The sequence below is a fragment of the Fukomys damarensis genome, unplaced genomic scaffold (genome assembly GCF_012274545.1).
Source record: "Fukomys damarensis isolate Sample0158 unplaced genomic scaffold, DMR_v1.0_HiC HiC_scaffold_39, whole genome shotgun sequence".
Classification (NCBI taxonomy): Eukaryota; Metazoa; Chordata; class Mammalia; order Rodentia; family Bathyergidae; genus Fukomys; species Fukomys damarensis.
Window position 1 is genome coordinate 50,695,430 of NW_022900951.1, and position 27,325 is coordinate 50,722,754.

Genomic DNA, 27,325 nt, shown 5'->3' on the forward strand with positions numbered 1-27,325 from the left:
AAAAGTTAGTGGTGTTTTCAAAGGCTATGGGGTATAGACACAAAGTTGTTTCATGAAGGAAGCTGGTGTTTCCACTGGGTGTGGTTCCCATTTCAGAGGCTTGCAAGCATGATGGGGAAGGAAAAACTTTTCTCCTTTCACAAACTGTTGGAAGCTGCTATCTAGGGATGAGGAAAATGCTAGTTTTGACCAGAGACTAGGCAAGTTGAAGGATGGAGAAGTGGAGGGCTCCTCCTTGTTTTCTTCCATGTAACTTCTGTAATCATCCCTAAGAGACAGGTCTTAGACAGACATGACCTGACCTCATGGCTGCACTGTAACCAGAAACGACAACATGGCAATTTCCATGATGAGTAAGAAAACTGATTTAATGTAAATTACATGGGATAAAGATGCAGTGGACTAATAGAGAAGTTGATCACACACACACACACACACACACACCATCAAGCACAGACTCTTAACCCTGATTAGTAGAAAGACTTCACATTGTAAGAAGGGGTCAGAAGCTAGAGAAGATGAACTGTGAATAATGAAATGACGCTGGTGATTTAAAGAATTGGAAACCCTTAGTGTTGGTATATACATATTTTGGAGAGGAAGGAATCCTTTCATCTTTGTATCCAAAGTCTCCTGAGATAAGCAGGGATTCGTCCTTGTCAGGCTTCCAGTTGACCTGGGGAGCATCATCTGACAGAATGATGGAGAGTGGAATGGAAACCAGTTGCATACTGTTTAATCAGTAATTCATTGTGCTCCAGCTGGAGCTACCTGTGGAGTGAGACAGGGATGGCATTGGTGGGAAGGAGAAAGACCGAAAAAGCAAAGGTATGATCCATATTTCCATATTAACTAGTCTCACTTTAATTACACTTAGTATGTTTTACTATACCTTGAGATAAGACCAAGACAACTGACATTGCTATCATGATGAGAAGTTTATTGAGCACTGAAAGAGTACTAGAGCAATTGATTCACAATACAGAGCAGAACAAAATTATGGCTTGAGATATGACATCTCAAAAGTGGTTGCCCCTGGAGAAAGAGATGATCCTGCGCATAGTTGGTCTCTTGAAGTGGCAGAGTTTAGCTTCCTCTACTCTTCTGGTGGTGTATAGAAGTATGATGACCAAGCCCTACTTCTGTGGACATTTCTCTGGTGTTTGAAAAAGAACAGTAAAAATCCCAGGTGGAGATACTAGAAGGGTTTAGGACAAAATCCCACAGCTGGCTTGCTTGAGGTGAATATGGAAAATTCTTAGGCAAAGGCAGCCACTTCCAGGGACTCCAATATTGGCAGAAGAGACACTTTGGGCTATTCAGGAAGAGAATTAGCAAGAAAAGAGGCCATACCAAAGGCAGGAACTGACTAGGTAATTATGTCAGCACAACTTGACCTAGTGAAACATTTTAACAGATACTCTTGCTCTCAGTGGCCAGAAGATTATTATTTGAGAGTATTGTTTGCAACAAACAGGAATAGTTAATGTTGATCTAGGTGATGATCTCATATTTCCAGTCCATTCAGGATTCATCAGAGTAGTCATTGCCCACAGCTAGGGAAACTTGATTGTCGCTGGAGCAGCCAGTTGTGAAGATGGTCACTCTCATGGTTTCTCCGGAGTTACTGCCTTCTCCAGCATGCACCCAATGGCCCAAGAGCCTACTACCCATGAGAAAAGAATAGAGGATTAGGGCTGGGGATTAGCTCAGTGGTTCTACAGCCTGCTTTGCAAGCACAAAGTCCCAAGTTTGATCCCTGGTATCAAAAAGGAAAAAAGAAAAGAAAAGAATAGAGGATTAGACACCTACTCCCCATCCTTCCAAATTCTTGCCAACTAACACTCAGGCTCCTGCCACCCACGAATTTGGGGAGCAGGTGGGTGATACACTTAAATTATCTTGTGCATTCAGTGGACCAGGACAGAAGTTCAGAAGGTGCCTCAGAAAGTATAGAAAGCTGTGTCCTAATACTGAAGGAGGTGTCTGGCCTTAAGTCTAGCTTTATACCACATCCCTTCCTCTATGTTTCCTGCCAATGACCAAAAGAATTGAGAGTAAGAAAGAGGTCATAAAATAGAAAAGGAGAGGCTGTCTTACCTGTTAACTTCATAGTCATGTTCTAGAAAAGAAAGAGGAATAAGGTCAGAAATTTCCACAGAAGTGAACAAAGGCCAAACATGGCCACTAGATACCAGTCAAAAAATGAAAGAATGGCACTGAGAGGAGCATTTTAATGTGTCTTGGGATGTTAGGCTGGAGTTGTTGTTTAGTGTGGAATGGAGGAGAGCACTGGATCTGGACCCATTCTCCACCCAAGAATCTCAGCAAAGATCCTCAGAATCCTTGTGAGAAACTTGACTACCAGACTGGAGTCCAGGAAGGGGCCGAATTCGTGTGATGTCAGGGACCACCATGCAAGCCATTCCCAAGTGCATTCTCATGCCTACCCCATACCCAATAAAAAGGTCCTGGTCACCATTGCCCTCTAGTGTCTTTGGAGGAAAATTGTCCACACAGGCTCAAAGGCTTAGCTTGGCAGTGGCACTGTACTCTAGGTACTTATAATCTTTAGGAAAGCAACTGGAAATGCATCCATTAAGTCACAAAAATATAAACAAGACAAGCCACAGGTGTTCTGCCTTATAGAAGAGCTCTGCATTTTCATGTGTTGCATCTTCAATTGGCCTGAGAGCTCCAGTACTACAGGAATTCTGTCTTTTTTTCTGTTATATGCCCAGAGTTTGGCACACTAATATTAGGTGCTCTGTAACTACAGCATAAATTGAAATGATGCCATGGCACTATCTTCCTTATAGAGAGATAGAAAATAAGAATTCTAGTAAGATAAAATGAGGTGGGAAAAAAGCATAAAGGTGTTATGTGTAAAGCTTATTTACTCTTTTGACTTTAGTGATTAGAAATGAGAATAAGAAAAAGAGAGTTATGAGGTTTGAGAAGAGGGCTAGAGCCCCATTACAGAGTGTTTTGGTGGAATGTTACATTTTGACTTTTATCTCCTGGGCCGTAAAAAGCCATGGACCATTTTTGAGAGGAAACAAACTAATATGGCTACTGTTTATGCCCATATCTAGACTATGATAAATACTTTCCTTTTGTACTCATGAGTTTTATGGTCACTTACTGTTTATCCTTACAGGTCATAGCCATGTTCACTGGTCAAAGCCAGAGCTTATACTTAAGACTCAACAGAAAGAAGTATTTGAAGCTTCCTTCCCTTAGCCTAGAAAGACTCAGTGGAAAACAAATATTTGTGAGTAGGAGATGCTATAGACAAAGAAACAAGCTAATGGTAGGTAAAATGACTACTGCAGTGGGCATTGAATTATAGCGAGGTTTTCTTAGAAATAAACATTCTAATTCTCCTTCTCCTCTGTTGGCACATGGTTGCTAAATGGATCTAACACCTGTGCTTTCATCGTGTCACTTAGCCTGCTTAAAAAATTGGGTTACTTTTAGTGCCTTTGTAAGTCTTGGTGAAAAAAATCAAAATTCTTTAGCTGGTATTCAAAACCTTATGTAATTAGATGAACTTCCTCCCCCTCCCATAGTTCCCAATTGAATCTTCTTCATTCATGATCTCAAACCCATTTATCTTTTCAGGCCTTTACACTTTTACTCATGTAGTTATCCATTCTTGGAATATTGTCTTTTTTACATAGTTTTCATCTTTCAAGGTCTTGTCTACGTTTCACTTCCCGAAAACCCTTCCTAGTTGTTTCAGCCCTAACTGGCTTTCTTGCCCTCAGTAACTTTTACTATTGATTATCCTCTCCATATTTTGAGTCCATGATCTTTATTCTTATGCATTGTTGTTTATAAGCTACATGCTTCAATCTTGAATTTCCCAAATAAATTGTAGGCAACCTAACGAAAACTTCTGTTGTATCATTAGGTGACTCATAAGGATGGTTGTACTTAGCTAGGTACCAAAGAGTTTTGTATCTATTTAAGTAAGTCTGATATCATGTTGGCATAGACATATGTCTCTATCCACCTCTACCCTCACTCCAACACTAGCTTGGGAGTTCACAGAATATAGGCCCAAATGTACTGCCAGAAATAATGAATAAGCAAAGGCCAATAAACCATATTTGTCACTCACTCTGTTGAGATGTCTTCCGGCAGTGTATGATAAAAGCCATGGTGATGACAACCATACAGCACAAGGAAGTGATGAGGATGATGGCAAACATAGGCAAGCCCCTTCCTAGGAGGCAAAACAAAACAAAACAAAACCGACCAAGTGGTATGTGGTTGAAAATAAGGTGAGAAACAGAAACTGTAAGAATCAGCCCAGACTAGCCAAAGTTTTATTCTTTTCCATTTTTCTAGCCTCTCCTAACCTTCTTAGCTAGTCAGCAAGACAAACTAAACTCCAGGTCCATGAGAAAGTCTTGAGAATAGCCAGAGAAAATAAGTTTAAACAGGTTCTTCTGGACCTGCTATTTGACAGTCAATTAGTTTGTACATTTGAGCTAGAGCTCCATGTTTTATATGGGGCCAAGACAGAAGGCTTTCACCTTCCCTTAGAAAGAAAAAAGTATTACCTTAACTTCCTAGCTTCACCAAAATGCTTCATTATTGAGATTTGGGTCAGTTACTCCTTTTCCTCACATTACCCTTTGGACAATTCTCAGCTGTCTTTTTTCTCAAAGTGTATTTCTACTAAGTCTCCTGGAGTACATATCCATCATTCCTAGAAGATGAAGGAATCCCTTGTACTGGGCATCCAATCTTGGGTCTATTATTTATTTGCTGTATGATTGTAGTAGGCAGAATAATGTTCCCCCAAAGATGCTCACAACCAAATTCTCGAAACGTGTGGGTACTTTCTTTCATATTGTAAAGAGGAATTAAGGTTATAGATAAAATAAAGTTGATAATTAATTGGTGTTGAGATGAGGAAATTATCCTCAATTACATAGCTGGAATCAATTTACTCAAAAGAAATTTTAAAAGTAGAAGGAGGAGACATAAGGAGAGGTCAGAGTCAGAGAGAAACTTGAGGATGTTACATTGGTAATTTTGAAAATGAAGGAAAGGAGCCAAGAGCCAAGGAATGTGGGAAGCTTCTAGAAAATGGAAAAGATAAGGAAATGGATTCTTCCCCAAAGCCTCCAGAAGTAATGCAGCCCTACTGACATCTTGATTGTATCTCATTAATAACTGTGTCAGACTTCTGATATCCAGAATTGTAAGATAACATATTTATGCTGTTTTAAGGTACTAGGTTTTGGCTTAGTTTGTACAGCAGTCGTAGAAAAATGAATACAATGACATTATTTAAATATCTGACTGTTGCTAGGTCATATTTTCCCTTTAAGTTCAATGAAACATTTATAACATGTCAAATCAATTTTAGCTATAATATTTTGAATGTGGGGGACTAATGAGGGAATAAAGAAGGATAGAGAAAGGAATTTCACTGTCCTTCAGACTTGTGAAGTTGCCTTTGTTTTTCTAGATTCTATGATGTTGTCCTAAGAATATGTAGTTCTCTGAGGTTTTGATTGTAACTGAGATAATGAAAGCCATAGGCTAGTGCAAATCAAAGAAAGATTCTTCTGTGCTGGAGTTTAACTAATGAAAAACTTGTTAGAGGAGGTAGGGCACAGATCTAATATCTGAGAATTTGTACTTCTAGACTTATCTCTTCATCTGACTGAACCAAATCTCATTAGTTAAGGGAGGTGTTCCAATTATCAATGGATGTGAAAATAATTCATTATTTTAAATTCAATTCAGCCATCTCAATACAAAACAGCTGACTCAGTTCAAGATGGGATTTTTATCTCTGTGACTCTGAATTGGGAATCCTTGAGACTTTGGAGGAATCAAAAATTGACTCTAAACTACTGAAAAAGTCCCAACTAAGAGCGCAAGTACTGAGGTACTGCTATTATCTTTTCCTGGCCCAATGGCTATGTAGAGAGCTGGTCACAGTCCTACCCCATTCTTGTTCAGAGTGTTTGAGAAATATAATACTATGGCAAGAAGGAGCAATGGGATAAGACTATTCTCTTGAACTTCACTCTATCTTTGTTCATCCCTGAATATGTCTCTGTGTCTGTCTGTCTGTCTGTCTGTCTCTCTCTCTCTCTGATTCATAGAATTGAATGCCACAGAAGAATGTATAGAGTTAGAAGTATTGGGTGCAAAACTTGAGTAAAGAAGGAAGGATATAAGTCATGAACTTACCTTTCTTTGGCCCAGCAGTGGTCTCCCCAAAGTAGACATTTATTTTAGCAGTCTGGTTCCAGGATGGATTTAATGTAGATGTTGCTACAATAACAGGACATCAGAGTCAGAAATTTTTCTTTGAGACATGTTCTATAAGGTAAGGGATGGCTTCAAAGGTTGGGAGGTTTTGTGGGAATCTGTGCCTGTCCTTCGAGTGTTTGGGCATGTCATTGACCACAGTACTATGAGTCAAGGCATTGTAATTTCTTACTTTGGGGATTCATAAAGGAAAGAAAGTTCATCAAGAGGAGGTAATATACCCCAAGTCACATAGCAAATCAGGTGAGGAGAAAAACAAAAGTCATACTGTGATCTTGTTTCAGAAATTTCCCCAAAGAAAAGTCCTTGTTTTCATGATTCTATTTGTTCACTACACCTACCCCTTGCTACCTTTCTTTTGTTTCCATTCATTTACTTCATTGTTTTCTCTGAGTAGCCCAGTGATCATATATTACTTGTCTAGTGGTTTTGGTGCTTTTATATTGGTTTCCATGATACATTTTCAGACCTATCTTACCTCCAAAGAATCCCAGTAAAACTCACCTTTCATTGGAGATTTTATGGTTGTAGGTGTATCATTCGTGATTTCAAATGGATCTAAGGAATCTGAAAGAAAACAAAAAGCCCAATTAAGGGCTTTGGTACCCTTGAGTGAACAGTTGAATGCCCTAGGAAGGAGGTAAAGGTCAGTTAGGCTCATACCTAAACCTCTCAAAACTTTCCTCATGATAGTGTAAGTCCTGTGTTGTCTGTTCATTTCAAATACTGATCTAAGGAAGTATTCTTTTTTTTTTTGAGACAGAGTCTCACTTTGTAGTTGAGACTGACCTGGAACTCACTATGTAGCCCAGGCTGGTCTCAAACTCACAGCGATCCTCCTGCCTCAGCCTCTCGAGTACTAGGATTATAGGTGTGCACCACCACTCCCTGCCCTAAGGAAGTACTCTTAAATCAAGGTTCACAGACCTCCAATGAATATGTGCTTAGGGTTCAGAGAGTCTGAAAACTTGGATGAGAAAATATGTTTTAATTATTACTAACTTTTAACTGAAATTTACTGATTAATCTATTGAGAGAGACTTTGGACGTCTCTTAATGCTTGATGTCAGAGAAAATGGTAGAGTGATTATCTTGAAACATTTACACATTCATAAAGCCATAAAATAACAGAAAATTTTGATATTGTTAAACTTTTTCCAGATTTTTTGGAAATTATCCCAAAGCCTGTAACAACAGAGAGGATTTATGGAAGAGAAAACACCATTTTTGGGGTGTATAATAGCAAGTTTTGTGGAATTTTGGCTTAGTCTTGTAGCATTCAGCTTTAGTTTTATCAATTATTTCCAGCTCAGATGAAATCAGAAAATGAAACCTCATTCCAGCTGATGAAATGAGCAGAGTAGACCTTATCCCCAAACAATTGTCATTATTTGACCTATTTGGTGGTTTCTTGGAAGATCCGGCTCAAATTTTTGTTTTAAATTTTTGTTTTATTGGCCACTCAATTCTAAAAGCTTCTCTTCAAGGATGGAAGAATATTTGTCACATAGATACTTGAATCAATGGGTAACAATTTTAAAAAAGAGAGTAACCAAAAATCTTAAAAATAAAAACTGAACAATGAGGTTCCCCTAGGAAGTTTAAAAAACTGTGACACATTCCTGGGAACCTAGAAGGCCACATACATCTGTGAGCTGTACCTTCTCAGAAAATACATGAAAAGATCACAAGTTACTACCCCTTTCTAGTCCCATAAACAGAAAGTGGAAGCAATGAAACAGTTATAAACTGCTTGGCTGAGTATTAAAGACATGGCACAACAGGCAAGAGAGTTATTTGGTAAAGACTAGAAGATTTATTAGTTACAGGAATTTAAGATAATATCCATCCAATCATTAGCTGACCACTAAACTAACCAAGAAAAGATTTAAGTGACTATTCATGGCAAATAATATGAAAGAATACACACAATTAACTCAGAAATTAACTAAACAAAACAAAGTAAAACAAACAACTATTATAGCAAGCTGAGTAAAAAACAAGCCCGGGGGGGGGATAAAATTTCCAGAGTTATCACATTATATTATTCTAAAAGTCTAGTTTTCAACAAAAAGAAATAGAAGACATACAAAAAATAACTAGAAAGTAAGGGCCAAGGATTTAGCTCAGTAGTTCCACCTCCTGCTTCGCAAGTGCAAGGTCTTGAGTTTGATCCCTGGTACAAAAACAAAACAAAACAACAACAACAACTCCCCCCAAAAACTAGAGAGTATATCACAACAGGTCAAGAAAAATTTAATAAGTAGAAATTGTCCTTGAGGAAACTATGATATTGGACTTAATAGATTAAAAACATTAAATGTATTAAAACTGAATGAAAATGTATCTAAATAATAAAAAACATGATTCAAACAAAATATCAATAAAGAAAAAGGAACCAAGTAGAAATACTAGAGTTGGGAAGAAAGGGGCTAAAGGTGTAGGGAAAGTGGGAAGGGTAGAGGTAGGGTAATAAGGGAAAAGAAAAAAATATGAAAAAATGAAAAAATGGAAATGAAGTGTTTGTAAAGGAGGAGGGGAGGAGGGGAGAAGGGAGGGCAGGGACAAGGGGAAAAAATGAGAACCAAGACCTGTCATGTAAAGGTACAAGATCCCAATAATGAATGTAACTGTACTGTGTACCTGAAATGTACCAGTAAACTTAGCGAGAAAAAAAAGAAATACTAGAGTTGAAAAGCAAAACAACAGAAAAGAAAACACCATTAGATGTAAAAAAAAACACTAGTAGATTTAAGCAGGCAGAATAAAGCATCAGTAAACTTGAAGATATAGTTTAAATTATTGTTAGTGAAATAGGAAAATGAATGAAAAAATGAATAAAACCTTTGAGACACATGGGATACCAAAAAGAATACCAATATATACATAATTAAAGTCCTTGAAGAAAAATGGATAGGGGGTAAGAAAAATAGAGAGGGGGGAAAAGAGAGAGAGAGAGAGAGAGAGAGAGAGAGAGAGAGAGAGAGAATATTTGAAATAGAAAGAAAAATTCTCTCATTTGATGAACATCAGTAATCTGCAAATGCAAGAATCTCAGTAAACTTCAATTAGGATAAACTAAAAAATATCCATACTGATAGACAGCATAATAAAAAAAGCAAGAATACTGAGAGTAGCATGATAGAAGCAACTTATGTACAGGGGATTCTCAATAAGATTAATGGCTAGTTTTTCATAAGCAACCACGGCAGCCAGAAGGCAGCAGAATGATATATTAAAATTGTTGGAACAATAATCCCACCAATTAAGAATTATATATTCGATAAAACTATCACTTATTAGTGAATGAGAGATCTAGGCACAGTAGCATACACTTATAGTCGCAATTATTAGGAAGGCTGCTGAAGAAGGGTCACTGGAGCTTAAAGAGTGTAAAGTCTGATTGGGCAACACAGTAAGATTTCATCTAAAAAAAAGAGAAAACAAGAAATGAAGAAGTTAAGATATTTCCAAGGTAAACAATATTAGAGTCTATTTCCAGTACATTAAAATGTATTCTACAACCAGGCCTGGTGATGTATGCCTGTAATTCAAGCACTCAAAGAGGCTGATGCACATGGATGGTGAGGTTGAGGCCACAATGGGCTACAGTGAGTTCAAGACTAGCCTGCTCTACACAGTCAGACCCTGTCTCAAAACAAATGATATTCTTAATGCTTAAATAAAAGGACACTATATAGTAACTCAAAGCAACATAAAAACACGAGTAAAGGTAACTTTCATAAATTTGGAGTGTAAATATATTTTCACAATTGATTTAACATAAACTGTATAAAGCTGGGATCAGTGGCATGTGCCTATATTTAAATCTATGTAGGACACTAAGGCAGTAGGATTTCTTGAGCCTAAGAACTCAAGGCCAACCTGGACAACACAGCAAATTGTTATCCCCCCAAAAGATGTATAAACCAATAATTACACATTTTGTTGATTTCATTATAATATATAAAGACATAATGATAACATTAAAGGGGAGGGAATGGAGATGTATAGAAATAAATTTTTGTATACTATTGGAATTAAGTTCATATAAGTCCAAACTCTATTGTAAATTAAAAATAAATGATAATCCACATGCAAACCACCAATAAACTAACAAAAATGAATAGCTAAAGAAACAGTAAAGGAATTACATAGTATATTATAAATTATTTATTGAATAACCAGGATGACAGTAATAAAAAATAGAGAAATAAGAAAGATATAGTATATATAGGAAAAAGAGAAAACCAGCAGACATAAATCCTACCTTGTTTGTAATTATGTTAAACATGAATGGAAAAGACTCTAAAATGTAAAGGCAGACATTGTCAGAGTGAAGTAAAAACCACAAATCTAATTATGTTATGTGTGTGTTTAGTCTTCAAAGAGAAACAATTTTATAGTAAAAGGATGGAGAAACATTCTGACAAAATACACTATAAGACAAATATTGTTATGGGAGACAAAGAACAATTTGAAATTATAAAAAAAATCAATCCTTCATTAGGACAATTGAATTATACATGTATACTCCTAGGAAGAGAATTTCTAAATTCATGAAGCAAAAATGAAAGCAAGAATAGTCTGAGAGCTTAATACCTCTTTCAGTAATGGACAGAACAACTAGATAAAAGATGAGAAAGGAAGATAAAGATTTGAAAAACACTGTTAATTACTTAGATCTAACAGACATATACAGACTACATATTACTTCTAAAATAAATTTCAGTAAATTTGAAAGAATCAAAATGAAAAGAAGTATGTTCCCCAACATCAATGAAATGAAATGAGAAGTAAATAACAGAAAATGATTTCTGAATAAGAAATAGAAAATCTGACATGACAGAAGTTTAAGAAGCAAAAATATTGGATTACTAATCAAACAACTACTCACAAAGAAAAATTAAAGCTCACATGGCTTCATTGAAAAATTAATGCCAAATCTTCACTAATTATTTTTTTAAATTTGTGAAATAATATTTCTCAACTCAATATGTAAGACCAGTGTCATCCCGATACAAAAGCAGACAAAAATATAAAAAGAAAAAATGAAGAACCAATATTTCTTATTAATGTTTATATAAAAATCCTTAATTATAGTAGCATATCAAATTTAACAGTATATTAAAAGTTTTAGATTAGCATTCAAAATCAAGTAAGTGTAAAAGTACACCATATTTCTAAGCACCCATTAATCACAATAGATGCAATGAAAGCATTTAACACAACCCAATACACTTACATGATAAAACAACAAATTAGGAATGGAGGAAACATTTTCAATCTGATAAAAGGCACCTACAGAAAAAATAATTGCCAATCATATAGATACCCTGAGATTGATTCCTAGTACTCCAGTGAGGGAAAGAAGAAAACAACTATCTCTTTTTACAGATAGTATGATCAGATATAGAAAAAATCCTTAAAGGTACACAAAACAGTGATTAAATACAATAAATACGTTAATCAAGTTAGCAGGTTAAAAGATAAAAATTGGTTTTACTTCTGTACATTAGTATTGAACAATCCAAAAATAATGCTGCAAAGCATTTCCATTACAGTAGCATAAAAATAATATAGTGCTCCAGGTCCACCCATGTTGTTGCAAATATCAATGTTGAGTTAATATCAAAATTAACTCAAAATGTATCTAAGTTCTAAATATAAAGGCTAAAATTACAAACTATCACGAAGAAAACATGGATGCAAATATTCATTACTTTAGGTTGGGCAATAACTTTTCAGCTATGACATGAAAAGTACAGATGTCAAAATAAGAAACAGGTTGGACTTCATCAAAATTTAACATATTTTTGTTCTAAGGGACACTATCAAAAAGTGAAAAGAAAGCATATAAAATATTTGCAAAACTATACTTGATAAGGATTTAGTATTCTAAATATATAAAGAACAATTCAACAACAAAAAGGTAAACCAAGCAATTTTTATAAAATGAATAAAGTACTTGGATAGGAAGTTCTCAAAGAAGTCTGGAGGTATCACAATAACTGATTTAAAGACATACTACAGAACTATAGTAGAAAAACAGCAGGCACTGGCATAACAATACACATAGATCGATGGAGCAGAACAGACAACCCAGAAATAAGCTCACACATGTACAATTAACTGATTCAGACAAAGATGCCAAAAGCATACATTGGAGAAAGGACAATCTCTTTAATAAAAGGTTCTGGGAAAACAAGATGTCCACATTCAGAAGATTAAAATTAACTTTTATCTCTCATCTTGTGGAAAAACCAACTCAAGATGGATCAAAAACTTAAACCCTAAAACTCTAAAACTGCTAGATGCAAACATGGGGAAATACATTAAGACATTGTACTGGCAATGATTTTCAGGATAAGATCCAGAAAACACAAAAAACAAAAGCAAAAATTGACAAATGGGTTTCACCAGAGAAGCTTTTGTACAGTATGGAAAACTATCAACAGAGTAAAGAGAAGACCCACAAAATGACCTTTACCTGCTATTCACAGAACAAAAAATTAATATTCAGAATACATAAGGTTGCAAAAAGGCAAGAGAAAACCCAGATAATCCAATTAAAATGGGTAACTGGTCAGAAAAGACAGTTCTTAAAAGAAAAAATATGAATGATAAATACATATATGAAATATTCAATATCTTTCACCATCAGGGTAATGTAAATCTAAATTACAATGAGATACCATCTCACTCATTTGCAATAGCTATTACCAGAAAAACAAAGAATGATAAATGCTGATGAAAAATGTGGAGTAAAAGTAACTCTTATGTACCATTTGTGGAAGAGTAAATTTGTATAGCCATTATGAAGAGCAGTAAGGAGGATCTTCAAAAAATAAAACTAAAACTAAATTTTCCATATGATCCAGCTATCACAATTCTGGCTACATTTCCCAAAGGAATGAAATCAGTGCACTGGAAAGGTACCTGGCATCAGGTTAGGTGCCCCTCAACATAAAAATGAATACAGAAAATGTGGTATATACAGACAATTAAATATTCCATATCCATGCAGAAGAGTGAAATCATATCGTTTCCAGCAAATGGATAGAAGTGGAGAACATTCTGTTAAGTGAAACAAGCCAGACACAGAAAGAAAAGTATTGCATATTTTCTATCCTATGTGGAATTTAAAAAATATCAACCTAAGTGCTTGCTTCGGCAGCACATATGCTAAAATATTAACCTGGATGTAGAATAGTAATTTAATAGAAGTTGATGTGATATGTCTGGGTAAAGGTGGGTAAACAGAGGTTGCATTTTGATCTGTGCATGCTGTATGCATGTGTCAATAGGTAACACTGAACCTCATTAATATGCATGAAAAGAGGGCATATAAATAAAAAGAAGGCATACAATTGATCATTGAACATATGAAAATACGTTCAACAGTATTCATCATTAAGAGCATGTAAGTCATGAAATTCCACTTCACATCTACTACGATGTCTATAATTTAAAACAATAAAACAGGAAATTAATGTTGGAGAGAATGTGGAGAAGTTGCCACCCTTATATACTGCTACTGGAAGTATAAAATAATAAAGCCACTTTGGGAAAGAGTTTAGAACTTGTAGGGTCTTAGCCATTCCACTCTAGTCGTATATCTGTGGATATTAAAAATATATGTCCCCAAAAATTTACATGATTATTGATAGTGTTTGTCCATGCATAAGATTGAAATGAAACTACAACTCTAGTGTCCATGGACTGAAAAATGGGTAATTACATGTGGTACATCTATGTAATGCTCTGTTTTTCAGTAATAAAGACAATGAAGTATTGATACATGTTGCAGCATAAATGAACTTTGAAACTCTCATACTAAGTGCCAAAAATGAGAAGAGGGTTACATCCTATGATTCAATTTGTATGAGCTGTACAGAATAGGAAATCTGTAGAAACAGAAAGTTGATAAGTGCTTTATAGGGTTTAAGAGAATAGGGGAATGGAAATGACTGCTTAATGGGTATTTTAGGGAAATTGAAATGTTCCGGAATTAGATAATCGTGATGGTTTCACAACCATATTCACCAATGAAGAATTTACTTAAAAATGTTAAATCTTTTTCTATGTGAAGTATGTATATTTTTTAATTTTTATTTTATTTTTAGTGCATGCTTGCAGTACATAATGATGACATTCACTATAAGGGATTAATGTATGTACATAATACCTTTCAATTACCTTCTTTTTCTCACCTCCCTCTATGCCCTTTTTACTTTTCCAACATCAGATTCATTTCTTTATCATATAAGATTTTATAGAGTTAATTATCATACATACAGATTGAAAACCAGACTAATAGGATACAATTGCCTTGAATGTTTCATGTGTTCTATGTGAAGTATATTTTAACACAAAAAGAAGGTATCAGTGAAAGGTCAACAGAACTTCTTTAGACCGAGAAGGTGGAAAAATATTGTGGGTAGCAAAACAATATGCTGTTTGAGATGTGGAGAGATATATTAGAAAACAAGGCTGGATGGGAAGGCTGGGGATTAGCTAAAAGCCTTCAGGCTTTCTTCTTTGGATGGAAGGATCCACAGGGAATAACAGGAGATTTTTAAAGAAGGGAGTGAGCATTTTTTCAGTTGAAGTTTTAGGAAAATGATTTTGACAACAGTATGGAAGATTTTTGAAGATGAGATAGTAATGTATTTTGTCCATGCACTGACAAATATTCATTTAATGTTCTTTTATGTACAAGTGCTTTTATGAACTGTGGGGATTATTCATGAAGAGGCAGAATTTTGCACTCTTAGACTGCATAATCTAGTGACATGAAATAGATATTCAGTAAATGCTAAAAACTCATAAAATAGAGGCAAGAATGTTCAATTTGTCTCTATGAAGTTTACATCCTTGAAATTTATGATCAGTCTGAAAGGAGAATAGTGATTAATAGAGGTTGAAAATGGTGAATGGGGGTGAAGGTGGGTAAAGGGAGATTGCATTTGATCATTGCATGCTGTATGCATGTGTTGAAACATCGTCCTTGCTGCTTGACCAGAATATTGACCCTCAGAGAGATGAACCACTTTCCATATAACCTTCCCAGTATGAGAATTTGTAGAGAGAAGGGGGAATAAAAGAAAATATGTAGAGATCTAGGCTTTACCTCATAAAACAGAAACCTAATTAAAGTAACAAAACAACCAAAAGAGAAGAAAAAAAATAACATCTTTCAGAGGGTGTCCAGGAAGAGTCAACCATGTGGAACAATCAGACACAGTGTAAGTACTAAAATTAGAGTACAAATCTGGATTTGTACTTCCTTATTGTGAGTCAACAAGCAAGTAGATTGTTCTTTAAGTTTCCTTTCTTTAAAATGAAAGTCATGTTAGCCACCTTATGGCATATTTTTGAGGATTTGGTGAGGAAATATGCGTTGAATTCCTAAACTTTGTATCTGGCAAACATGAGGTAACTCTAAATGTCACATTACCTTTAACCATCCTTATATGACAGATATTATCTCTAACCCTATGATCCCTGGTTCTGAATATTTGTATAGTGTGTGTGTGTGTGTGTGTGTGTGTGTGTGTGTGTGTGTGTGTGTGTGATCATTGCTTACCCAGGACTTCACTCCTCCAACCATTCTCTGGCATAAGGGCAGTAGTGATGTGTCTTTGTTCTGTTAAGATTCTCACCTGGAGGGAAGAGTGCTCACCTTTGACCACAAACTTCACAATGTTGCTGCGTTGCTCAGAGCCAACACGGCCCTTGGCAGTACAAAAATAGGAGCCTGAGTCAGCCACCACTGCAGACTGGAAGAGTAAAGTACTCAAATCTGCCACTTTGATGGGTTCCTGGTTATTATCTTGTTCCTTGTACCAGACATAGATGATGGGGGGAGAACCCCAAGCCTGGCATTGAAGGCTAATCCTCATTCCTTGGGGCACAGTGAAGCCATAACCGCTGCCTGTTGTCACTGTAGGTTTGGAGACAGGGACTGCAAAGGGAAGAGAAAAGAGCAGGCTCTGGGAATCATAAGGCTGTGGGACACAAGACCATTCATCCTTGTTGGGCATAAGGGCATAAATGTATCTGCAAATGGAAATAAAGATAGCTCCTGAATTGGGAGGAAAGAAGGGAAAAAAAAAAAAAAAAAAAAACCTCCCTTTGGATCACATTTTTTTTTTTTTTTGCAAAGCTGGGGATAGAACCCAGGGCCTCATACATGCTACACAAGTGCTCTGGAAGTGAGCTATACCTTTTCAGTGTAGCGACAGCTTCCTTTGATACAAAGAATTAGGTACTTTTGGAGGATTAGGTACTATTTTGTATTATCTTGTGTTTGGGATTACCTGGAGTTAAACAAGTGACTGAAGAAAATGTTATATTTTAGGCTCAAATTTTCTGTTATTTGCAGTTTTAGATTACCAAGACCAGAACTTTATAAATTGTTAACCCAGCAAAACCTATCTTGGGGTAACTCCTTGCCTCCCCCTTTCCAGAACTTTTCTGCCAGGATTTGTCTACTCTCCAATATTTTGATTGAAAATATTCATTTTTATAAGTTTTAAAGCCCCAAACCTAAGGAGAGCAACAGGATATAAATGCCAGAAATTCTGGAATATATGAAGAGGTAGATTTGAAAGCCAGAAACCCTTCCCAACACTGATTAACTTCTACCAAGGGAGTGATAACCCTGAGGACCCTCTGTCTGTACACTTCCTCTGATCAACACATGTAACTGAAGAAAGCCTATGTACAGATAAACCAAGGTGTCTTGATTTCTCAGAGGTTTACTAGGATTACAGTGCTCCACTGAATCTTTGCCTGTTAATGCTTTCCTATTCCCACAGTGACTCACGTTTCTGGATGCGGAGATCAATGATCTTATCTCTTATCACTTGGTTGCCATCAGGGGCCTGCCAGGTAACTTCACAGGTATAGTGGCTCCTGTCATCCATCGCCAAACTATTCAGTTGGAGAGATACAACCCCTGGAACCTCCTGGCTCACATGCAGGCGGCCTCGGTATTTTGCTTGCTGGATATGGTCTCCTGAGGAGTCACGTTGGAAGATGGTGACTGGGTCCGAGTCACGTCGTACCACCCATCTCACCATGACTTGGGTATAGCCCTTCTGGGGATGATAGGTACAAGGAATATTCACATCTCCTTTCCAAGGTCCTGTCATATTCTCTGGTGCTTCCAAGATGGGATGGCCTGAAGTGAGGGAACAGATGAAAGAAGCAAACATAGAAGGCATATACACCGGAGAGCTACACTGGCAGTGGCAGGCCCCAAGAAGTTTCTGCGAAACACTCCTCAACTTTGCTTCCATTTTCCCTGTACCCTTTTGTTCTCTGCCAACATTTGTATCAAACAGAACTAGCTTTCACAGTGTTTTAGGTCTTGGGAGTTTCAAGTCCCTTTCGTATCACTCTCTTGCTATAAATTAATCTTAGCTAAGTAACCCCCACCATTTAGAATAATTTTATTCATCTATAATGTAAAAAGTTTCAATGGAATGACCTCTAAGGATTTTACCAATTCTGGCATTCTGTATGTTCATGAAAAAAATTTCTTTTCTAAAGAGGTGAGAACAAAAATTATGAGGAGTTATGCCTGGACTGTCTTAGTTTCATGTGTAAATATGTGGCTAGAAAAATATGGGAAATTTGGGGCTTAGCAAGAATGAATCTTCTGTTTTATAATCCCTTCCTGTTCCCTCAGGAGAAGGTTCATCATTAAAATTTCAATACTAAACTCTTCTCTGGAAGAGAGGAAGGAGGTAGGCCAAAAAAAAAAAAAAAAAAAGAAAAAAAAGGAGGATGGCAAAATTTAATGCAACAGAGGCCTGGGTATGCATTCTTATTTAACAAAACCATTAGTTATTTTAAAATTTGAGGCCTGTATTTTGCAAGCTGGATTTTAAATTTCTTTTGTCTCTATGTCTTTTTTAGATTCTTTTAGTTCTTATCAAAGATACATTGGAAAATTTCATCCTGAGAGAGAAGTTGTTGTTTTTTTTTCCATTGTAGTTAGTGCGGACAAAAGTTAAAAAACTTGATTGGCTTTGTGATACACCCTGGGGAGCACACTTCTAGGAATATCTGGGTCGGTCATGGAGGCATGAATGTAGGGTCTATGTCTGGTTCCTCACTCCTTGTATTCTGACACTGTTCTTCTGACCCTGCTCTGCTTCCATGAGTCTTTACTCTGCTGTGCCCTTCCACCATGTTGTTAAAGCCAGCCTGCTATGTACTTCCTTCCCCCAAACCATGAGCCAAATGAAACCTCTCCTCTTATAAGGTGTGAGTTCTCTGTGAGAGGAAAGCTTAATAATACATCCATGTTTGACATAAAATGTTTGTAAATGGGGAGGGGGGGAGGGGGTGAAGGGAAGGCCAGGACAAGGGGAAAAATGAGAACCAAGACCTGCCCTGTAAAGGTACAAGATCCCAATAATGAATGTAACTGTACTGTATACCTAAAATGTACCAATAAACTCAACAAGGAAAAAAATACATCCATGTTTGGTATCAACAAGAGAAAGGTATGAGTATAATCTTGGAGCTGGCTGTATGAGGGATGGTGGTAGGAGGAAAGAGAGATTGCGCCTTGATGATTTTTCAAACAGAAACATGGAGGAAAAAGGATGGAAATATTGAAACAGCCATTGCTCCCCAGCAGAATTTTTGATCCACAAATGTCGTATTTTGAGGATTGTGTATCCTGTTCAACTGGGGCTAGGAGGAGGGCCCTGTATTTAGTCAATGTCCTTAGGTCCCTTCTAGGACAAGTGGTTTCAGGGTATGAGCTACTACTGAATAAAATCCTTTCATTTAGCCCAGCGTTCTCATGTTTCAGTCAAGCAGATAAAAGATGACACTTCCTGAATGGGCTGGGCCTATGATTTCTAGCTCCCAGAATGTATCAAGTACCAGGACTTCTATCAGTGGAGATACTAAATTTGAAACTTTGGCCTGTGCCCTCACCAGGTACTCTTAGAACATCAATGATATATTTCACCCAAGATAAAGGCCTTGAATAGAAAAAAATGAGTAAACATAACTGTCATTGCTACCTACATCACACATTCTCTGGAGAGTTTCAGATATGGCATAGAGATACATAAACCTACAAAGCAAAACCCGAATGGAGTAATTTTAGTGTTCCCTAAAAACTTTATAGTCAGAATTTTCTATGGGTGGATCATGCTATTCAGGGAAGTTCTAAGCTCTGTTTAGGTCTTGGACAGCATTATTCTTTAAGGGTCTTTCCAACCCTACGTGTCCATTGCTAATGCACTGTAATGGAAATAAAAATTAAATATAACATACTCTAGCCACTAGTTAACTTTCACCAGGTAGTGGGTTTCACTGTGAGAATGATAGTTCCTGTTTTCATGTGCATGCAGTTACAGCTTAACATCATCACATGCATACATGCCATATATGTTTTTAGCACCACAAAAGCAAAAACTAATCATCCTTAGGACTCCTGAATACCATCCTATCCTCTTTGTTTAATGGACTCTTTCTAATTAACCCTGAGCTCTGAACCTCCCCAATCTCCCTTCACTCCACTGCAAAGAACTCTCTCACGTCCTTTCTGGGAAACAGAGCAATATTCTGCTCTGAGCATAACTGGAGCTACTGAAAATGTCTTTGTCCATACATATGCATATTTCCTTTCTGACCTTTGGGGAGCCGTACATCCTGGCTATGTTTCCATATGTAGGAACTAGCTGGAGATTTTCACATAGCTCACTGCGGTCATGGCAATCTAGCATCAAATTCACAATTGGGAAATTGATTTCTGGAAGTAAGTCAGGGTTGACTCCTCTATCCCAGAATGGGAGTATGGGACAGATTTGCTGGCTAGACTTTCCATAATGGTGTGTATTTTCCTGTATTTACTTTTTTCTTCCCCTTCCTTCCTTCAGTTGTTCCTCTTTCCACCATGGTTCCATTTTGATTTTGTTTTTCCTTTGCCCATTCCTCTCATTCTTTTCAGTCTTTCCTCCTCTTCTAAACCTGCTTTATTAGTAGCATAAAAAGAGAGTGGACAGTAGACATAGAGCTCCATAAGAGGATATTGTACAATTCTTCGTGTTTCCTGATCTCCAAAATGAGGGTAACCACAATAGCATTTGACTTGTACCTTTCAATTATCCCTTCAGTGTCAAGAAAGCCTAGGAAAAATATATAGCAGGAGAATTTAGTAAGATCAAGAAGTAATCAAACACTGTATCATGTATAAGAATAACACCATCTAGGTGGGTGGTCTGTCTGCCTTACTGCCTATCTCTCTGTGCCATTTTTGTAAATTACTAAGCCTGTCTGAAATTCATGTCATTATTGATAAAGTAAAAATAACAAAAATATTCCATGGAGGATTATTGTTATAAATAAAAGTGAACTAATAAATGTGAAAGCACCTATTATATATCTGACATTCAGTAGATGTTGGATAAATGTCAGTCTTCTCTTATGCTTCAAGTAAAACTTCTTATATCTGCCTTGATTCTGCTTCTCCTATAGAAGTCTTCATTATGTCTTGCCCTGGCTAAATATTCATTTGATTAGATCATCATCAACTTTCTTTTTTTTTTCCTCATTGAGTTTATTGGTTCATTTTAGGTATATAGTACAGTTACATTCATCATTGGGATCTTGTACCTTTACATGACAGGTCTTGGTTCTCATTTTTTCCCTTTGTCTCTGCCCTCCCTTCACCCCTCCTCCCCTCCCCCTTTACAAACACTTCATTTCTATTTTTTCATTTTCTCATATTTTTTTCTTTTCCCTTATTAGCTTTCCCCTACCCTTCCCACTTTCCCTACACATTTAGTCTCTTTCTTCCTATTTCACTTTGCCCATTATATCATTAGGATATTATGTACTATTATAGTTTATTCACACGAGAGAAACAATTTGGTATTTACACATGTGTGACTTATTTATTTCACTTAGGAGTATATACTCAATATGTATTCATTTTCCTATACATGAATCTAATTTCTCATTCTTTATGGCTGAGTAATATTTCATTTTATAGAAAAACCACATCTTAAAAAAAAAAAGAAAAACCACATCTTCTTTATCCACTTTCCAACTGATGGGCAAATGGGCTGTTTCCAAGTTTTGGCTATTACAAACTCTGCTGCTATAAACATAGGTGATATATATAAAAAACTTAGGTGATATATATATAAACATATATCTCTGTGATATGATTCTTTCAATTCTTTTGGAAGGATACCCAGAAGAGGATGGCTGGGTCAAATGGAAACTCTAGTCCCAGCTCTTTGAGGTATTTCCATATTGATTTCCATAGTGGTTGCACCAGTCTGAACTCCCACCAACAATGGAGAAGGGTTCCTTTCTCCCCACAACCCCACCACTTGTTATTGTTTGATTTCTTGATTGCAGCCATGCTTTGTGGGATGAGGTGGAATCTCAGGGTTGTTTTTATGTGCATCTCTCAATTTACCAGTGATGTGGAACATTTTTTCATATATTTACTTGCTGTTTTTACTTCTTTGTCTGAGAAATGTCTGTTCATTTCAGATGCCCGTTTTTGAATCAGGTCTTTATATTTGGGGGGCTGATTTTTTTGAGTTCTTTATATATTCTAGATCATCATCAACTTTCATAGGCACTTGAAGGAGAAGTTATCACATGACAAGTAAGGAGGCATCCTCCCCAGTCTGATAGATTCTACTGAGTTTTGGGCAGGTACTAGTCCATCTGTGGGTTGTATGGCAGCCAGAGAAGACAACAGAATGTGTCCCCGTGACAAGAGTGGCTTGGAAGTCAATGTAAAATGTTAGCTAAATTAAGCAATACTCCCGATTTTCCTGGAAGACTGGGTAGGAACAATCCATTTCAGAAAAGTTCCACCTCCTACAGAAGTGCTTTATCCATGAGGGATATATCAAAAGCACCAAATTTTGAGCTACTTGTAAAACAGTGACTGAGGTAGTACGATGAAATTTGGAGATGTGTGGAATTGTGTAGCTAGGAGACCTTTTAGAAACAGTCACATTATGTCCCTTCTGGATATAGTGATACCTCAGTTCACAAATGCTTTTGTTTGAAAACAATTTGGTTCACAAACAAAAGCATTTGGCAGACTTTTGTTCTTGTATGCAAATTCTGCATCAGGTGACAAACGTGATCACAGCCATCTTTCACACACAAACACAAACGTGGTCATCTTTTCCAAAATTGTAGAACAAATTAAGCTTGTGAATTTAGGTACCACTGTATATGGACAAACTTAGGTTCGTAGTGAGATATTCTTATCCAAAGTCATACAAATAGCAAGGCAGAGTTGGTTCTGGAGGCCCAGAATACAGGTTTTCAAATGATACATTGCTTTCTTTTCTTCTTAACCTATTAAACCATTAGCCACAATTGAAACCAGAAGCCTCTTACCCGCACCTATGTGACATGGTTTCAAGGATGTCATCTTAGTAGTACATATATTTTAGACTTCCTGGAAAAAAAAACTGCTCTCATCTTCCAGCTGCTTCCTGAAAAGGCTTTCCTAGAATCTAGAGCCCCTAGGCCTTTGAACATTGTTCTCCCTGAGGAGAAAGACCAGGGCTAAACATTGACTAGGAAGGTTTGTCGAAGGAAGGCTTGGCTTAAGAAAGAGTGGACAGTACTCTGGTCCTAGGACCTAAACTTAGATAAGCAAAGGTCTGGGGCCTCTGTACTAGTTCTGAAGAAAAAGAAAGGTTTGATTTGTTGAGTGTGAGTCCCTGCTGAGTCCCTTTCTGAATCTTCTTCCATCATCAGAGTGACTGAGATTTCTCTGTGCCTGTACCTCTTTGTCCCCAGTCCCTGGCTTCTCTTCCTCTCCTAGTTACCTCATGGACAAATGATTAAATTCAATAACAGATGCATATAAAATGTTTACAAAATGTTCCAAAAGTTTATAAAATGTTAATGCTAGGATTTCTTGTTTTATTATAATTATTTCAACATTCTTTTTAACCCACAGGAAGAAACTGACATCTGATTCTGGCCCATAGGAGTTTTTTTTAGCTGTGAAGCTATGCTGGCAGTCCCCTTGGATGCAAGCCAATCCAATCTTCTTATTGCACAGATGTCGTGGAGCCACTGAGGTCCAGGGAGGGGGAAGACATTGTAAGCCGTTCAGTATATCCTGAGCCTAAGTTCCACAGTGTAAGACTTCACACACAAATGATAAGCCTGCTTCAAGGGCTGGAAGAACTCACAGGCTGGATATGAAACAAGACATAGTGGAATTGTCATGTGATTTATCTTTCCTCTCTTGCATGAATAAACACACGCAGAATTTAAGTTTAGCATTTATAAAATGTATCCCCAAGTCTCTAACTTAATAAATTCCAGCTCAAGCAGACATATTTGAAGGAGATAAATAATTATATTCTAAATTGTGCTGGAGAATAAAAAATATTTTAGTTGTAGAATGAATATTCCTTTTTATAAGCATTAAATTTGACATTAATGCTCTGTTGCCTAGGGCAAACTCTTTTCCCTCTTGGTTGATGTAATTTAGGTTATTTTCTAAATCTGAAGTTCTAAATGTTGACAGAACCCAAGGATATAGGTAACCTAAGCTGAGTCAGCTACCAAAAGCTGAGTTGCTGATCCCACAAATAACATCAAAGTAACACCTACTTAGCCTCTCCCTCTTGGGAAATGAAACAAGCAGAGGGGTTCAGCAATAACCCTTTACCCTATCTTAAGTCTCACTTAGCTGTTACCCAAGCTTAGCTTCCTAAAAAGTCATCTAACTTCCTAGGAATGTAAATAAGTATAAAAGCAGACCCACAGAAATGATGCCACAATGAGATAGTTGGAATATGTGTTAGCATTAAGATCCCAAAAATAGCCTAAACTGGGCTATGGTTACCATGTGTTAGCCCAAGAACAGGGAAAAAAAGCAAGTCCTATAAAAACCAGTTGAAGGAACTGGTCTATTTAGCTTGAAGAAGAGGAGCATTAAAGGAACATATTGTGTTTTTTCAGACCTTTGAAGGCCTGTCACAGAGAAAAAGAATCAAATATATTCTGTGGGACTCCAAGAAGCATATCTGGGGCCTTTGAATAGAAGCCGCAGAGAGGTAGATTTAGTTTAACACAAGTAACACTTGGAACTACTCCTAGATAGACTAGATGGTCTGGGGAAGTAGTAAATACCAAGTAACCAGAAGTGTGTGAAAAGACAATACTGAACACTTGTTCATAACAATGGATGATGGTACAGGTTACTACTAAGGTCTCATCTCCCTCTTAGGCAATATTCCATGTTTCGGTACTGTATCCTCTTTTAAGCAGATATATTAGGCCTAGTGGTATAATTTCAAATGCAAAACAGTAGATATGGCAGAAGGATTTGGGTAACATTAGGAGTCTTTTTGATGTCTCTAAGATACAAGCACTAGAAAAATCATGCAGATGTTTTCAAAGATTGTACACTTTTCAATTTCTACCTAAATTTACATCTTGGCTTTCCCAGCAACCTTTAACTACCACTCTCTTTTCTGTCTAAAGCTGAGAAAGCTTGCAGCATTAGCTGAGAACAGGCATCTACCCAACTGAAACATCTTTTCTCAGTAAGAAATCAACATCACCCATAAAGTCTTTTTCCTATGCCAGCAGAGGTATCTATGTTCCCATTTGCTGTCTTACCACAGGCGATCACCGTCAGGTGGCTCAAGAGCATCAGGTCCAGTAAAACCTCCATTATGGCCAGAGCTACTTCTGTCCTTTCTTCCAGCCTCCTGCTACCAAGGCGATTTAAATTCCTAGTGGCTGCCAATGTTCGTGTCTGCTTATTTCTCTTCCTTCCCTATGTCTCTCACTAGAACTACTAGTTCCATTTCACGTTCTCCTTCCTTCCTTATTTTAACACAAGTCACGTGGGGTCTCCTCTTCCCCCCTGCCTACGGTTGGAGATTCTAGGGTGAGTGAAGAAATTCCTCCTCCTGCTAGGATATTGACTTGACTTTCCCTAGAACCAAGGGTACTCTGGTCTTTGGTCACCCACTCTGCTTAGTTTAGATTTCCTCCACAATATTCAGATGTTAGGGGGTAAACTTTGGAGTGAGTCTGGTCACTCCCATAAGTGCGTGTTTTCCTTTCTGTTGGGTGCAGGAAGAAGAAATCAGTTTTGCTGGCCTATGAGATTTTCATCAGTTGTACTTTACTACTGAGCCTCTTGACAGTCTTGGAGGTGGGGTACAAGTGGGCTTCTGAGTACAAGAGCTTAGTGTGTGAAAGGGCTTTCTATATGTTAAAGCTTAAATGACTGGTAAAGCCATTGATAAAGTTGTTATAGAGGAATTTCATAATGAGAACCTTCTGAATCACTTTCTCTAGTATCTTCACTTGCCTGGTGGTAGGGAAGACTCTATTTTCATTAATGCTCCTTATGCTTTTTCATAAGGTATCTATTATTACTTTCTTTTAAGGGAAAGATAAGCCTTGCACTAGAAGCAGTGCACTAGACCTTTGACTTGGTAGCAGAATGTTCTACTAGGTCAGACTTTTTATTCACTTCCCATTGATCCAGACCTTGATCAGAGAAAAATGACATGAAGTCCCCTAGCAAAGCTCAATTTCTCAAAAAATTGCTACTTTTCAGGCCCCTGATTGTACACTCATTAGCAGTCTAATTCTCCTTTTGGCATTGCTTGCAGTGGACTAACTTTTGAAAATAGAAAGAATTCTAAAGGGACAAATATACCCAACAACTTGATACTCCACAGTCAACAATACCTAAGATTTGTTTTCTTTTTGGTTGGAGTGATATAAGAGGTCTTGGTCGGGGAGGCAGGTTTGGGCAGAGAGAGGTCATGGGACTCTATAAAGAGACATGCTTGCCAGGGGTGACTGTGTACAGATGATTAGGGCATCTGCAAAGGATAAGAGGAGACTAGCATTTTAGGGCCTGTTATTACATGAAATTCTGTCAAATCCCTTTGCATTCTGAATCTAAAACTTGGCTGGTTGTCCCTTACCTTTTGGCTATTTGATTCAGTCCTCCTCATTGGAATTTTTAGGCATTCTTTGGCATGTAGTTCTCATGTAGTAAAACCAGCACTTCAGAAAATCTTCCTTTGTATTTCCAACCAACACCCTATCACCACCACTACGACTACCATCACCACACACACACACACACACACACACACACACACACACACACACATATGAATCTCTCTTTTCAATCACTTTGCCTGCTGAGGAGATGGAAACCCATTTTACTTGTGTGAATTTCTGCCTGGTCCTGTGATTGTGTATCTTTTGAGCTGCCTCCTGCTCTTGGATCTGAAGATAAAGAAATTATTGGAGAGGACATCCAGCCTTGCCATTGCAGAGCTTAACAGCCCTGTTGATCATAAGAGGAATGCATGGAAAGCCAGTAAGGTTGGAGTTGTCCTGCCTCGGCATCTACCTCATTCTGAGTCCTTGGATAATTTGTGTCTCTTTCTATTTGTAACATGGACATGATTAGACTTAATGCTTTTATCTACTAACATTTTTAAAAATCAACTGATATGGTCTTGGTGGAAGGGAGGATCAATATGGCAATGAAGTTGTTATGTTATGTTTTAAGTATTTTAATTTTCCAGGCACTGTACTAAACACTTTGCATGGATGATTCAATTTAATTCTTGCAATATCTTTCTCCATTGCTTTTTACTCCCTTAAACTGCTTTTCTTTTTCTTTGTAAAACTTATCTCTATGTTATGACTTGTATGTGGATGTCCCCCCAAAGCCTCATGTGGTCATAAGTGGGATTTTTTAGAGGTGGCTGGATCTAAGGTGTGTGATGCTGGGATCAAGGATGTGATGCTGGTATTAAGTGTGTCTCACCCTGGGTGTGACTGCTATCTGCTCTAATGCTAGGTACCCTGGGCAAGATATAAGGGATAGAAAGAGGGTCACTCACAGCTTGCTGCTTTTGCTGCCATCCCTCTGTCATGAACTGTTTCTCCTCTATGATGCCCCTCCTCCATGCTGCCTTGCTTTGAAGCCAGTGAATTA

At 37.2% G+C, this 27,325-nt stretch overlaps 1 protein-coding gene across 2 annotated transcripts; it reads right to left on the bottom strand.

Moving 5' to 3' along the window:
- Positions 1–925: 925 nt before the first annotated feature.
- On the bottom strand, positions 926–25,154 carry Vsig4 (V-set and immunoglobulin domain containing 4). Of its 2 annotated transcripts, none has more exons than XM_010632194.3 (8): positions 24,964–25,154; positions 17,135–17,491; positions 15,989–16,270; positions 6,808–6,870; positions 6,223–6,306; positions 4,127–4,231; positions 2,101–2,122; positions 926–1,663 (listed from the first exon to the last, which is right to left on the bottom strand). In XM_010632194.3, the coding sequence occupies exons 1-8, from the start codon at positions 25,016–25,018 to the stop codon at positions 1,525–1,527; spliced, it is 1,107 nt and encodes a 368-aa protein (XP_010630496.1). In that variant the 5' UTR covers positions 25,019–25,154; the 3' UTR covers positions 926–1,524. The 2 variants fall into 2 exon arrangements, with proteins under 2 accessions (XP_010630496.1, XP_010630495.1); XM_010632193.3 differs by having other exon boundaries at positions 926–1,666.
- Positions 25,155–27,325: the final 2,171 nt, after the last annotated feature.

Bases quoted from the DNA above. Each gene is read 5' to 3' on its own strand.
- Vsig4 (XM_010632193.3), bottom strand. From the start codon at position 25,018: ATGGAGGTTTTACTGGACCTGATGCTCTTGAGCCACCTGACGGTGATC. The intron at 17,492-24,963 runs GTAAGACAGCAA...CCCTCACTTCAG, and splicing joins CCTGACGGTGATCGCCTGTG to GCCATCCCATCTTGGAAGCA. The intron at 6,307-6,807 runs GTGAGTTTTACT...CTGTTATTGTAG, and splicing joins CATAAAATCTCCAATGAAAG to CAACATCTACATTAAATCCA.